General features: G+C 39.2%; 1 protein-coding gene and 1 long non-coding RNA gene across 2 annotated transcripts; one reads left to right on the forward strand and one right to left on the reverse strand.

The window, feature by feature from the left end:
- Positions 1-446: 446 nt before the first annotated feature.
- LOC145047895 (serine carboxypeptidase-like 45) lies at positions 447-3,230 on the forward strand. Its single transcript, XM_078996252.1, has 10 exons — positions 447-1,020; positions 1,098-1,199; positions 1,429-1,524; positions 1,702-1,794; positions 1,867-1,937; positions 2,014-2,295; positions 2,371-2,498; positions 2,597-2,689; positions 2,768-2,885; positions 2,960-3,230. The coding sequence occupies exons 1-10, from the start codon at positions 768-770 to the stop codon at positions 3,161-3,163; spliced, it is 1,440 nt and encodes a 479-aa protein (XP_078852378.1). The 5' UTR covers positions 447-767; the 3' UTR covers positions 3,164-3,230.
- Positions 3,231-6,081: 2,851 nt separating this feature from the next.
- Positions 6,082-7,491, reverse strand: LOC145047896 (uncharacterized). The gene is made up of 3 exons (XR_013682518.1): positions 7,312-7,491; positions 6,905-6,973; positions 6,082-6,232 (listed from the first exon to the last, which is right to left on the reverse strand). It is a non-coding gene; the product is annotated as an uncharacterized LOC145047896 (long non-coding RNA).
- Positions 7,492-14,707: the final 7,216 nt, after the last annotated feature.

Genomic DNA, 14,707 nt, shown 5'->3' on the forward strand with positions numbered 1-14,707 from the left:
ATTTTTTTGCAAATGATTTTTTTTACCATTTTATATCTTTTACCCTTTACCAATTTACCGTTTATCATTTTGTATTGTAGCTTATTACTAATATTTTGAAGTTTTTATAAAGTTTGAACTAAAAATTGAATTTATGAATATTTTTCATGATTAAAATTATAAACTAAAAATTATATTTTATTTTGTGGATTCCTAAGATCCCGATCGCAATCTTACGCGCCCTATCTTGACAATCATGCTTCAAACCGTATAAATGTCATTTTACGTGAGTTTAAAAAATATAAAATAAAACATGAATTAATGACTAACTGTGTATGAAAATTGAAACACATGTATCATTCGTGTCAAAAAATAATAGTAAAGGACCGAACATACAAGATACAACTTTTGGTATATTTGCATGGAGACATGGACGAATCATAAACCTTTTTTTTTTTTTTTTTTTTCTAAAAATAATATGGAATGTTACGTTTTAATTCTCTCCCACTTTTTCCATTTAGATCGTATTGTATTGTGATCGTTGGTGTTCTTCAATCGAATCTAAACCTTTGGCTCATACATCCGCATCTTCTTCTTGATTAATTATCTAATCAAAATCCTATATTGTTCGTCACAATGAAAATCCTGCAGATTGAGTTTGAAAGGTGATTCCCTTCTCGAAAAAGTAAAAAACGCTATCATGGAAACCAAAACTTGTGAAGAATGCGTTGACGATTGTACGCTATTTTGGATTTAAGTTACCTACTACAAAACGCCTCTTCTCAATCATGTCTGAGCCATGGATACTCTCTGCAAAGTTACTGTTTGCGATAATATTAATGCATACATGTCTCAAGGGCGTTGAATCCAGGCCAACCGCCGATGAGGTAGTGGAATTACCAGGCCAACCGCCGGTTACATTCAAACAATATGCAGGCTACATCTCCCTTGATGACGCCAAACCGAGATCTCTGTTTTACTATTTTGTTGAAGCTGAATCCGACTCATCTTCCAAACCGCTTGTGCTTTGGTTGAATGGAGGTAATTTTCGCTATTTCACCCCAAACCTATTCGAATTCATGCATAACGAGTGAAGCATTTGGTTTAATTTTTTGCAGGACCTGGTTGTTCGTCTGTGGGAGAAGGGGCTTTTGTTGAGCATGGTCCTTTTAAACCAAGTGGCAATGTTTTGGTTAAAAATGAGTGTAGCTGGAATAAAGGTATACAGAATCTGCATTGAAAATTCAATGTTGAGTGTATTAATTGCAGAATTAAATTTTCAATAGTGGCCGAGTTTAGCCCTAAATCATGATTTCAGTGATATGATTGGCACTTATCTGACAAGGTCTTTGTGTTCTGTGAACGTTCATGGATGTCTTTGATGAATGCTCTTATTGATTATACATATTTTGAGGAAATAATTTTAGGAATTCCATGTTGTTTTGGCAGAGGCAAATATGTTGTACTTGGATACACCAGCAGGAGTGGGATTCTCTTATTCTGATGAAAAGTCGTTTTATCAATCAGTGAATGATGCCATTACAGGTTCCTTACTTCTTATCAAGAGTGCTGTTCACGATCACTATATGATTCTATGTTACTTATATTCATTTGGTTTTGAGTTAGTATCAAGAGATTTAATATCATGATTGCTTTTGTTACACAATAACTGTTGTTTATGAGTATGAACAAACTGTTTCCAATTATTGTTCATCATTTCAGCTGGCGACAATCTTGCTTTTCTTGAGAAATGGTTTGAAAATTTTCCAGAGTACAAGAATAGAGACTTTTATATCACAGGCGAAAGTTATGCAGGTAAATATATGTAAGAACATCAAAGAGCTTTTGATATAAAATTAGTATGCTAACTTTCATATTTGATTACAGGACACTATATTCCTACACTCGCAAATCTCATAGTTGAATCAAAATCCAAGATCAATTTCAAGGGAATTGCAGTGAGTAATTAATTCAGTCCATGTTTTCTTGTTCATATCAAGTTTTTTCTTAATGAAATTAGCATTTGTTGTGTAGATCGGCAATCCACTATTGAATATTGATACGGATTTTAATTTAAAGGGGGAGTATCTTTGGTCTCATGGTTTGATATCAGATGATACATACGAATTACTCAATAAAGAGTGCAACTACTCAACCATAAGAAGACAAACCGAATCCAATACTCTCACCCCTAAATGCACTCTTGTTGCAAATCAAGCTACAAGGGAGATTGGTCAATCCATTAACGCTTATGACATCACCCTCAACATTTGTTTGTCAAATGTTTTCTCACAATCACAAGTTCTCGATAACACTGTGAGCTAGCTTATCAACTTCCCACTTGTTGTGGAAAAGACATAAATGCCCCTAACGGTTGTTTTTATTTGACAGCAAGGTACGGAAACGAAGGTGGATGTTTGTGTGGAGGATGAAACAACGGAGTACTTGAACCGGAAAGATGTGCAAACCGCTTTACATGCTCGGCTTGTGGATGGTAACCCGTGGGCCGCATGTACAGAGTAATAAACGGTTTTAATTAAGATCCTGGTTTAGTTTATAAAATTTCAGGTTATAATATGTAAATAAATAACAATCTGCTTATTTTTGTTTACAACAGCAATTTGAATTATGATATGAGCGATTTGGATGTGCCAATGGCTCCTTTGTTGGCTTCACTTATCAAGTCTGGGATTAGGGTTTTTATTTACAGGTGAATACGCAAGTAACAACGATGTATTTTCATTGATTTGTCTTTTATTGCATCGATCCTACTTTTTGATTCTTTCAGTGGCGATCAAGATTCGGTCCTACCTTTAACTGGGACACGAATTGTGATCAATGGCATGGCTAAGGAATTAGGGTTGAAGACAACTATTCCATACAGGTCTTGGTTCAATGGCAACCAGGTTAGTTCAGTTATTTTTTGACTTAATGGATCTAAGGGGAATATGAGTGGTTGAATGGGTGGGTAATCATGTAGGTTGGGGGATGGACACAAGGATATGGTGATTTTTTATCTTATGCAACCATTAGAGGAGCAGCACATGAAGCTCCATTTTCTCAACCGGAGCGATCGCTTGCCTTATTCAAAGCGTTTCTGGATGGAAAACCTTTGCCACAGGCAGATGAAATCAGTGAAAAGAATGATCAAACATATGCGGTATTCCGTGTTGAATTACACTAATGAAAACCGCTTTCACGTGTCTCTTGGCCATTTTGATTATAATCAATAAATTCAGTTTTAATTGGTTTGTTGTCGTGCGTCTTTAATGAGCCTCAATGGAAGTTTGTTTCAGCAATTCATGAACCTTACGTTCTTTTTGGATTTAAGCTGACATGAACATGGTTTTTAAGATCTAAATCTTGATCTTAATAAGGTAAACCACACCATTTGGTTGAACCACACGAAACTCAGAGATCTTGATCAAACTAGCTAGGACCAATTCTGAAGCAATTTTGTATTGGGCCACAGAATCATGATTATGATCCTAAGATCTTATCGTGATCTAATTAATCTTGCCTCTTTAGTTTTTATTCGATAACCAAGTTTTTAGTATTCTAAATCCTAGGAATTCTTCAACCTGCAAAAAATTCCCATGTAGAACCTGTTGTCCATTCAACTTGAAATCAAGCCTCAAAAATCTGTTCGTGTAGCTCGCAATTGAGCATTGCAATCGAAAGAAGCCTCGTAAAGCTTTACAAATCCATCCATTCACCTCGAATTAAGCACAAAATCATGTGTCCCTTGGTGATATGGTGCCTTTATAATGGTCACAATCATCTTGTTTCTTATTCCGCTTAAGTTGTTTTTTCCCAATTGTTTTAGTTTGCATCTACAAGAATAATGGTTAATTCTTAAGAATTATAAGTTGATTCTGCTATCAACATCATAATCAACATCAAGTTATAATGGGATATTGGGACCTCGCTAGACCATGCAAGAAAATGTAGGGAGTAGTTCAATTTTTGTGGGGGTGAGCAAAACCGAAACTGAAAACCCAAAAACCAACAAAAATCGATAAAACTGAAACCGAGAAATTGAAATCAAATGCAAACCGTCCGGTTTAGGTTTAGAATTTTAAAAACTGATTTGTTTCGTTGAGATTGGGTTTGCCCTATCAAAACCGTCCCGTTGAAATTGACCCAACCCAACAGTTTTGAAACCGTTTTGCACCCAACCCAACCAAACTATTTTTATGTATTTTGATTTTCATGTTTTGGTTATAAGCTTCAAAACTTGATAGTTTTAATATTTCTTTGAACTATGAAATTGACTTTGGTATTTTTGGTTGTTTTAAATGGCTTGAAAAAAAATTGAATTGATTTGTTAGCTTATTTACATTTTTTGAAAAATAGGTTTAAACCCAAAACCGTGAACCCATAAACCGAGAAACCGAACCCGGTTAGAAACCGAACTCATTGGGATCTAAAACCCAAAAACCGAAATATGCGGGTTTGGTTCGGTTTTACCCCAAAATCGATCCAATTCGACCCATGCTTTCCCATGATTTTTTTTTCAAAATTTTTTGATTTCGATATGATCTAACAATCACAATCTTATTTAGAAAAACGATAATGTATGCAATATCTCAATCTTTATAATCTTCCTTATAAACCCTAATTTTGTACGAGTTTAGAAAAATATATTTATTCCCAAAACTACTATTTATTATTAATAAATACGTATTTATGATACTCTTTGAACATTAATAAAATAAAATAAATATTTAAATATACTTATTTAAATAAAATAAGGTTCCAACTTGATTTAAAAATTTAAAATAGCCTTAAAAGCAAGATTTGTATCGAGTTAAGTCATAAGAGTTTGTCACTATTTGAGTTTTATTCTGTAACCATGTCTTTTGTCTTCCAACCACTAGATTTATGTTTACAAATTGCATGCGAAGCCTAAAAAATGTCCATCGACCTTGAAAAAGTTGAACTCTAACTCAAAATCAAGCATTACACGTCATGTGAAAACTAATAGAAATTTCATATATTTTTCTCGAATTAGGCAAAACATTGTGACATACAAGTTACGTCTAAATGTCCATGGACCTTAAAAAAGTTGAACTCTAACTCAAAATCAAGCATTACACGTCATGTGAAAACTAATAGAAACTTCATACATTTTTCTCGAATTAGGCAAAACATTGTGACATACAAGTTACGTCTTGAGATCTTGTGTGTTTAAGTGTACATGATCACAATGATCTTGTTTTTTCTACTTAAGATGTTTTCTTTCTAATTGTTGTGGTTGGAGTTAACAAAAATTACAACTATAGTTAGATTTAATTTCAAGATCAATGTCTTAATTAATATCATGTTATAATGAATATTGCACAAACAAGATCTTACAAGAAAATTTGGACACCAGTTCATCTTTTGAAGATTTTCCGATCGGGATCCCATCTTATAATCATGATTTTGGAAAACATACAATTATCATAAATAAGATCTTAATTTTGACAACTTTTATCTTACACATTACATGATAACATAGTAAAAATGTTTTATTCTAGCTATAAAGCGTAAATTACACGAAATGTCCTCATGATGTTTGGTCTAATTTGCGAGTTTCATCACTAGCTTTTCTTTTTCACTCACATCGTCCATGTATTAGGTTTTTTTAGCTTTTAGTTTTTTCTATTTAGTTTTTAGTTTTCTATTATGATTTTAAATTTTATAATAATAAGACAAAATTACAAAAATGGTCCATGTACTTGGCAAAACATACAACATTTGGTCCTTCTGAGGAATTTCTTATAAAGATTTTTTCTAACTAAAAACATTTTATAGATGGTCCGTATAGCTAACACCGTTAAAAATAAGGTCTAGTTATTAGTGAAAAGATCAATATACCATTTTGATTTTTTAAAAAAAATACAATTTTAAAAAATAGAAGATAGAAACTTCAAAACGCTTCCAAACACTATATAAAAAAACGCATAATATATCTATAACAAAAGATGTGACATCCCCAAAATCACGGCCAGAAAAGACTGATTTTGTTTATGCTTTATAAAAATCAGAGTACTTCATTTTATAAAAAGGTTGCGGAATTTGTTCCCAGAAAAACATGGTAAAAACGTTATTAAAACATTTTCGAAGAAACGTATTTATTTTATTTTAAAATGTTTGGGATGTCATCGTTAATACCGAAACATAAACATAAACAGAACTTACAATAATTTACACTAGTGATCTACATCTCTTTTAAATCTCTCAGTGTAATGTCACTTCACTTCGTCACCTGTGATATACATAAACTGAGTGGGTCAGGTTGGGAAACCTAGTGAGTACATAGGGTTTTCAACCCACAATAATATAATTACTATGTTCAATCAAACAATCAACCCAATTATCCATCCCCATTATCTTCTTTACTCTTTAAGGATTTAACCTAAGAGTCATCTATCTTGCATTCGTTTATTCCGAAGTCCCTTACCTCCAGGGTTATAGGACTGACACTAAATCCATAGCTGCCAATGTTCGTTCATAAAGCACTATTTCCATAGCTGCTATAGTCTATTCATCGGGTACTAAATCCATAGCTACCAGTGTTTATCTAATAGGCACTAAGTCCATAGCTACCAATTCCTTAACAGGTACTAAATCCATAGCTACCGGTGTTTGTCCAATAGGCACTAAGTCCATAGCTGCCGATGTTTATTAGTTAGGCACTAAGTCTATAGCTGCTAATGTTTACTCACATCATCTTTTATCTCTCACCATTCATCTACCTGTATCATACCCAACATATTTGTGTATATAAAATACGTATACGGTTTAAATCATCTAAAACATGTATAAAAACGTTCATCCAACATAGACAGCAAGTATACAGATAATATGCACATATAACACGTAGTTTATATAAAATACTTCATATCTATGTGTAAGATGAAAGTAACTATGCACTCACCTGAGAAGGTGGTGACTCGGTACTCGGACAGCGCTTCGTTTACTTTAAAATAATTTTCTTTGATGAAACCTAATATTATCACCACTAGATTTTAGTCTAATATTACCGTCACTAATTATTATTATTATTATATAAGCGTTTAAACAATACTTTCCAACTACTATATACAGACAGGGACCAGACATAAAACACCGGAGGGCAGGACCATTTTGGCGTATAGCACTTCTGAAATCCAACAACCCTATGCGGCCCTTTAAACCAGATTCCCCGTACCGTGAGTAGTTAAAAGATATTATAACGACACTTATATAAGTCATAATAATAGCTCAAATATTTATTATAAATTTACAATAACAATACTAATTTTAAATATAAACTATATTTAAAATAGGGTAAGCATAACTTACTTTCAAGGGGATTTTAGCTAGGAGTCGGGCTCTGTAGGGGCAGAACTTCGTCGCTGAATCTTTCTAAGAAAGATTCGTGCAGCGCTTCAGCGCTCACCTTACTATACTAAAACTACAGAAAGAGAAGTCGAATCACGAGGGACCGAAATACTCGGGGGATAAGGAGAGAAAGACTCTTGAATCAAGAGAATGGTGCAAGAAATATGAGAGCCCAAGGCTCTTATTTATACTAATTGAATTTTCAAAAACTACCCTCCATAATTACTTAATGACCTTTTAGTTATATAAACAACTAAACACCCCTCTATAATACTACTTTAAATGGATTTAATGATATTTGTACTAAACTAATGTCGAAAGAACTCAACATTAGTCTTATAATGACCGCATCGTCGATACCTTTCTAATAATATATACATATGTATATATATGTGTACGTATACATGATTTATACTTTATTTTAATACGTAAATATGCTATTATAATTTGTAACTCGTTCATACGAACTCCGTTTTTGACGTTCTTTATATCCACGCGTAGGTGGAGATGTACTCTACAACTTTCGTTTAGACTCCGTCGGCTAATTTTGACTTTATTTTTAAAGTTATATTTTTAACAGGCAGGGACAGGATTGGTCCGTTAAAATCTCATAACTTCTTTATCCGATGTCCATTTTCGTCTGTCTTTATCGTTACGCTACTAATAACGAGATATTCGATTCTTGTTTAGGTTGTGTCGGCTAAAAATCAATCGATCTAAAATTCGAATTTCGGGCTGTACACCGCTAATCTGAAACTTCGAAAAATCATAACTTCTGCATACGAAGTCAGATTTGGGCGTTCTTTTTATCGATGTTCTTAGTTTAACATATTCTACGACTTTTGTTTAGGGCGCTAAGGCTAAATCTATCTCTATCATAAATTTACTATTTACGCTTCCCGGCGCCGTGCCGGTTCCGACGCGAAACTTCAACGGGTCATAACTTCTTAGTTATAACTCGGATTTCAGCGTTCTTTATATGTATGGAAACCTTGTGACATATTCTACAACTTGGTTAAGATTATTTATTCTAAATAATCTTTTTGTCGAAAAGTCGTTTTTTTGACCCCTATTGCCTTTAAATTGACTAGCCCGAATCTGCGGGCGTTACAATTATCTCCCCCTTAGGATGATTACGTCCCGGAATCATCAACGAAAAAGGGCTCGTATAATGACTCCATACATCATCTCTTCATCCTAGGTAATAATTATAACTTCTATATTCCTTCAAGTCTATCTCTTAGACTCATTGACTGTAAGCAGTACCCGATCGTTTAGTACGTGAGTGTGGGCGGGGCCCATATCTCATAGCAGCTGAGTGTTGGCGGGGCCCATATCTCATAGCAGCTGAGTGTTGGCGGGGCTCGTATCTTATAGCACCTGAGTGTGGGCGGGGCTCGTATCTCATAGTATCCGAGTGTGGGTGGGGCCCGTATCTCGAAGTAGTTGAGTGTGGGCGGGGCTCGTATCTCAGAGTCAGCAGAGTGTAGGTGGGGCCCGTATCTCCCAGTCAGCGAAGTGTGGGCGGGGCCCGTATCTCCCATTTAGCGGAGTGTGGGTGGGGCCCGTATCTCCCATTTAGCGGAGTGTGGGCGGGGCCCATATCTCTTAGTTGCATATTATATGTGTATGGTATGTGGTAGTTTGGGGAGACTCAAAAAGCTTCATGCTTATGGTTTTCAGTTTTGGTTTCAGGTACTTCCACTAGCAAAGGGAAGGGCTCGGGATGATCATATGGCACCCACCACAGTTTCAGCCTAGGATTATTTTAGACTCTGATATTTTCTCATATGATTTTGACAAAATATTCGACATGATGTTTTGAGATACATGGTTTTGATTTTCTTTATGATCATGGATGATTTATTGATAATGATTTTAAAAACGAAATTTTTGTGTTGTATTTTTAGGATGTTTCAAGTTGGTATCAGAGCCTTGGTTTGAGGGATTCGGGCACACTCCCGGGTGTGTCTGAACTCAAACTAAGGACATGGTATGAAAATTTTCAAAAGAAAATCATTTTTATAAAAGAATTTTTAAAAGAGAAAAGAACTTTGAAAAGAGAAAAATGTGTGGTGCATGCAATCAACCGAGCTCAAGTAAGTACTCCCAAACTACACATACAAGTTTATGTTATGATATGTGTATCAGCCTTATGAGAACTGCATGCTAAATTAGGACTAAGGATCTATGAAGGATGCCATATGTGCCTCTTATATGTGTATCAGCTATATAAGAACTGCATGCTAGTACAGAGTAGTCAGTGTGATGGCCTGATTAGAATATGCTTGATTATGTGTACTTAATGCTCAGATGCTGCTTGCTTTGTGCTCTTAGGAGTTTTAGATGTCTTTTACTAACTAGTAAACGAATATGTTAAGTTACATATTGCGAGGACTAAATAATTTCAGAAGGTTAGGTTTAGCCTTATTTCGCAGCTCTCGGTTGAGTCTAACTGTTGTAGGGTAGAACCTCTCATTCGAAGAATTATCTAGTCTTAATGATATGTAATAGTATTCGTGAGCTACTTAGGGGAAGATAGCAGGGACTTTTTATGCAGCTAATGGCAGAGAGTGGGATGGTGATTTCCCTAGGGCAAACCTAGGATGAGAGTAGCGAGTGAAGCATTAGTAGTAGAAGGTACTTGGTGAAGTCAAGGCAGTTCTTGCGGAAAGTATGGATAGATGTGGAAGGTAGTATGGGCATGTACTATTGAAAGCAGAGGATCCATACTCGAATCAAGGAAGGATGAGTTGAATCCAGGGAACTTGTAGTGTATGAGATCCCTCGAGTTATGTTTAGTATTCTGATGTTTGTTATGATGTATTTTTCAGAATGGTGGTTTTACGCCTTAGGCCAACAATTGGCAGTTCAGGTGCTAGTGAGGAATCAAGCTCAGGCACTAGAGCTGAGCAGCTAGACGAGCAGACTAGGGGGTTCATCTCCTCGGAGATCACATGCAGTATTCTTAAGTAGACTCCTGTGATCTCGGTTCGATCAAGGAGGGTATCCTGGAGCTTATGGATGAGAGATTGAGTGCTTTCCGCATTGAGGTGGTGGACATGATAGGGTCACGCACACTTACCTTCCGGGGGTTCAGAGCATGTGGAGCTCCCGACTATCATGGGGCTTAGGACCCCATTGCGAGTACTAGATGGTTGGGTGATGTCACCAATGCATTCCGCACCAGCCAGATGTCCCGAGGGGGACAAGGTTAGACTAGCGTCCTATCTTCTGAAGTAAAGGACACATAACTGGTGGGAGGAGGTCGGACATGCTATTGGGGATGATATCACATTGGATGCAATAACATGGGTGACTTCTCGGCCAGGTTCAAGACTGAGTTTGCACCAGTTATTGAGGTATAGCAGTTAGCACGGGAATTTCAAGACCTCCAGCAGACGACAGAGATTGTGGCGGGGATCACCTCCAAGTTTAGGGAGAGGGCCCTTCTCGTTTTGCGGTATGTGGCGGAGAAGGAGATGAAGAAGGTCTGATATCCTGAGATGTTGCGGGGTGATATCCGCCAGTTTGTGAGCCGCTCCAGCTGCAAGACATTGGAGGACATGATTGTTAGGGATCGTGAGAGAGGAATTAATTTAGAGATGGAGAGGAAGAAGAAGCCCAGAGTCGGTGTCTGATGTGGACCGATAGGGCAAGAATCCCAAGATGGATTCCCGAGGAAAGGGCCAGTAGGGCCGAGGCCGCTGCTGCAAGTATGGTAGGTCGCATAAGGGGACATGTAGGGCGGGTAATTCGGGCTGCTTCAAGTGCAGCCGAACTGGGCATGTGAGCAGGGATTGTATTGTTGCTTCTACCACTAGTGCCACTGCATTATATGATTTGATTTGCTTTCAGTGCAATCAGAGGAGCCACAAGAGGTCCTAGTGTCTAAGTTTAGCAGCAACAGGGAAGGTGGTGGCACCTGCCCCTGCTACATTGAGGATTACAGACGGTCGTCAGGGCTGGACCGAGGTGCCGGTGGCGAAGAGCAGAGCCTTCCAGTTGATGGAAGAGGAGGCACGAGCAGCTCCTGATGTTGTTACGGGTATGTATCTTCTCCTTATCTCTTTGTTTATCTTGATTATTGCTTACATTTGTGTGTTTGTTATAGGATCATTCTTAGTGAACGGTATGTCAACTTTGGTACTGTTTGATTCGGGTGCCACCCAATCTTTTGTGTCGCTCGCACTTAGCAAGCGGTTTAGTAGGGCTCCGGGGGAGCTGGATAGCCCAAATGATGTAGAGATAGCAGATGACAGGACCGTCAGGGTCACGAAGGTTCACAGAGGATGTACGCTACAATTATTCGATGGGCAGTTTTTAGTGGATCTGGTTCCTATTCCCCTACGAGGGAACAAGGTTATAGTGGATATGGATTGGTTGATCCCCAATGGGGCATTGATCGACTACGAGCAGCAGCTAGTGAGGGTTTGGAATCCTAGTGGGGGAGGGTTAGTGATTCAGGACGAGAGATCACCGTATGGGTTGACTCTATGTTCAGCAACGAGAGCTAGGCGCTACCTTCACTAAGGGTGCACAGGTTATATCGCCTATGTTATGGATACCCAAGATAATGGTAAGGAAACAGCGGACGATGTACCGGTAGTGCGAGAGTACCCGGACGTATTCCAGGAGGATTTGCCTGGGGTACCTCCAGAGAGGCAGGTTGAGTTCAGGATTGACTTAGTCCCTGGTGCGGTTTTGATAGCCAAGGCACTATATCAGCTGGCTCTTCCTGAGATGCGGGAGTTGTCTACGCAGTTTGCATGAGCTGCTAGACAAGGGTTTTATCGGGCCAAGCAGTTCACCATGGGGAGCCCTGATCTTGTTTGTGAAAAAGAAGGACGGGTCACATCGCATGTGTATAGACTACCGGGAGTTGAACGCAGTAATGGTGAAGAACCGTTACCCACTTTCAAGGATAGATGATTTGTTTGATCAGCTTCAGGGAGCATCTTGGTTCTCCAAGATCGATCTACGGTCAGGGTATCACTAGATTCAAGTCAGGGATGATGATGTGCAGAAGATAGCTTTTAGGACTTGCTATGGTCACTATGAGTTTGTGGTAATGCCGTTTGGGCTCACCAATGCTCCATCCACGTTCATGGACCTCATGAACCGCGTGTGCAAACCGATGCTAGATTGGTCTGTAATATTATTCATCAATGATATCTTGGTTTACTCCAAGACTTAGGAGCAACATAAGGAGCACCTGAGGGAGGTGCTGGAGACACTGAGGAGGGAGAAACTTTTCGCAAAGTTCTCCAAGTGTGAGTTCTAGTTACGCGAGGTGTAGTTACTTAGGCATCTCGTCAACCAGAAGGGTATTCTGGTCAATCCGGCCAAGATAGAGGTCGTGATGCAGTGGGATATTCCGAGGTCTCCAACTGAGATTCGAAGTTTCTGGGTCTAGCAGGTTACTGTCAGAGATTTATTCAGGACTTCTCCAATACTATAGTTCCTTTGACCCGACTGACCCAGAATTCGGTGGTTTTCTGCTAGAGGCCTAAGTAGTAGGCAGCCTTTGCGACTCTGAGACAGCGGTTGTGCAAGACACCAGTTTTGACTCTGCCTAAGGGAGTAGATGACTTCGTGGTGTACATTGACGCGTCGAGTATGGGCATGGGTGCATTTCTGATGCAGAAGGGTCATGTGATAGCCTACGCGTCGAGGTAGTTGAAGCCTCACGAGGCTAACTATCTTATGCATGATTTAGAATTGGGGGCGGTAGTGTTTTCCCTCAAGATTTGGTAGCATTACCTCTATGGGGTCTATTGTACCATTTACACGGACCACAAGAGTTTGAGGTACCTCATAGATCAGCCAAATATGAACATGAGGTAGCGTCGGTGGTTAGATGTGGTAAAGGACTATGATTGTGAGATCCTTTACCACCCGGGTAAGGCCAACGTAGTGGCCGAGGCCCTGAGCCGCAAGGCGGTAGCGGTCCCGATCCGAGATATATGTTTGAGGATGACAGTGATTACTCCATTGCTGGAGCAGATCCGTGAGGTGCAAGTCGAGGGCACGGAGAAGGAGTGCCGAAAATGTGAACGGATTATAGGCTAGGTGGCCTCCTTTGATTATGACAACCGTGGGTTGTTGACTCTGCATGGGAGAGTCTGGGTACCGTACTGGGGCGAAGTATGGCAATTACTAATGGACAATGCCTACAAGTCCAGGTTCTCTATCCATCCCGGGGCGACGAAGATGTACTGAGATCTTCGACTCGATTATTGGTGGCCCTACATGAAGCAGGATGTAGCCTCATATGTAGAGAGATGCCTGACCTGCAGGAAAGTCAAGGCAGAGCACCAACGGCCCCACATAAAGATGTAGTCGTTAGATATACCCATGTGGAAATGGGAGGATATTACTATGGATTTTATCACTAAGCTTCCCAGGAGCGCACATGGGGTTGATGTGATTTGGTTCATCGTGGATCGGTTGACCAAGAGCGCCCACTTCATACCGATCCAGGAGAGCATCTCGGCCGAGAAGTTGGACGAGATTTACGTGCGAAAGGTAGTAGCACGACATGGAGTGCTTCTCTCAGTGGTGTCAGACCGAGATGTCCGTTTTACTTCCAGATTTTGGAAGCGGTTTCACGATAAGATGGGTACTCGTCTCCATTTTATCACCGCTTTCCACCCCAGATGGATGGGCGGAGCGAGAGGACGATTCAGACTCTCGAGGACATGCTTTAAGCATACGTTTTGGATTTCGGTGGCAATTGGGATACGTATCTTTCGTTGGCGGAATTTTTGTATAATAGCAGTTACAACGCTAGTATAGACCGACCTCCCTTCGAGATGCTCTATAGGAGGAAGTGTAGGACCCCAATTTATTGGGGTGAGTTCGGTCATAGGGTCATAAGGAGTACGGAGGTAGTAATTAAGACCATAGAGCGGATCCAACAAGTTCGGAGCAGGCTTCAGACTGCTCAGAGTCGGCAGAAGAGCTATGCCAACAAGCGACGTTCAGACTGTCTCAACGAGTATGTGAAGGGACTCGACGAGTTGACTCAGTCAACCATGAGTTTAAGCATTATAGGGACTCGTCGAGTTGGGAGATAACTCGACGAGTTGGGTTGACTGGGATTTGACCTTGAATTTGACTTTGACTGGGACGTTAACTTTGACCAGGGGTAAAATGGTCATCTTACCCTAAGGAGGATTATCAGATTTTGATTTAGTGTTATTATGGTGTTGATAGTCGGAGAGTCGCCGAAGCAGCAGACAGGGATTCCTCACTCGAGTTTTCAGCAGTTAGTCTTGTGAGGTGAGTTTCCTTCAATAGGAACAGGTCTAAGGCGCCAAGCTGGCCCGTAGCATGATATGTTTGTAGTTGAGTG

Source organism: Lactuca saligna, chromosome 5 (genome assembly GCF_052625555.1).
Source record: "Lactuca saligna cultivar CGN05327 chromosome 5, ASM5262555v1, whole genome shotgun sequence".
NCBI classification, from domain to species: Eukaryota; Viridiplantae; Streptophyta; class Magnoliopsida; order Asterales; family Asteraceae; genus Lactuca; species Lactuca saligna.

Coding starts and splice junctions, on each gene's coding strand:
- LOC145047895 (XM_078996252.1), top strand. CDS start 768: ATGTCTGAGCCATGGATACTCTCTGCAAAGTTACTGTTTGCGATAATA. Junction 1,795..1,866: donor CACAGGCGAAAGTTATGCAG/GTAAATATATGT, acceptor ATTTGATTACAG/GACACTATATTCCTACACTC. Junction 2,690..2,767: donor ATTAGGGTTTTTATTTACAG/GTGAATACGCAA, acceptor TGATTCTTTCAG/TGGCGATCAAGATTCGGTCC.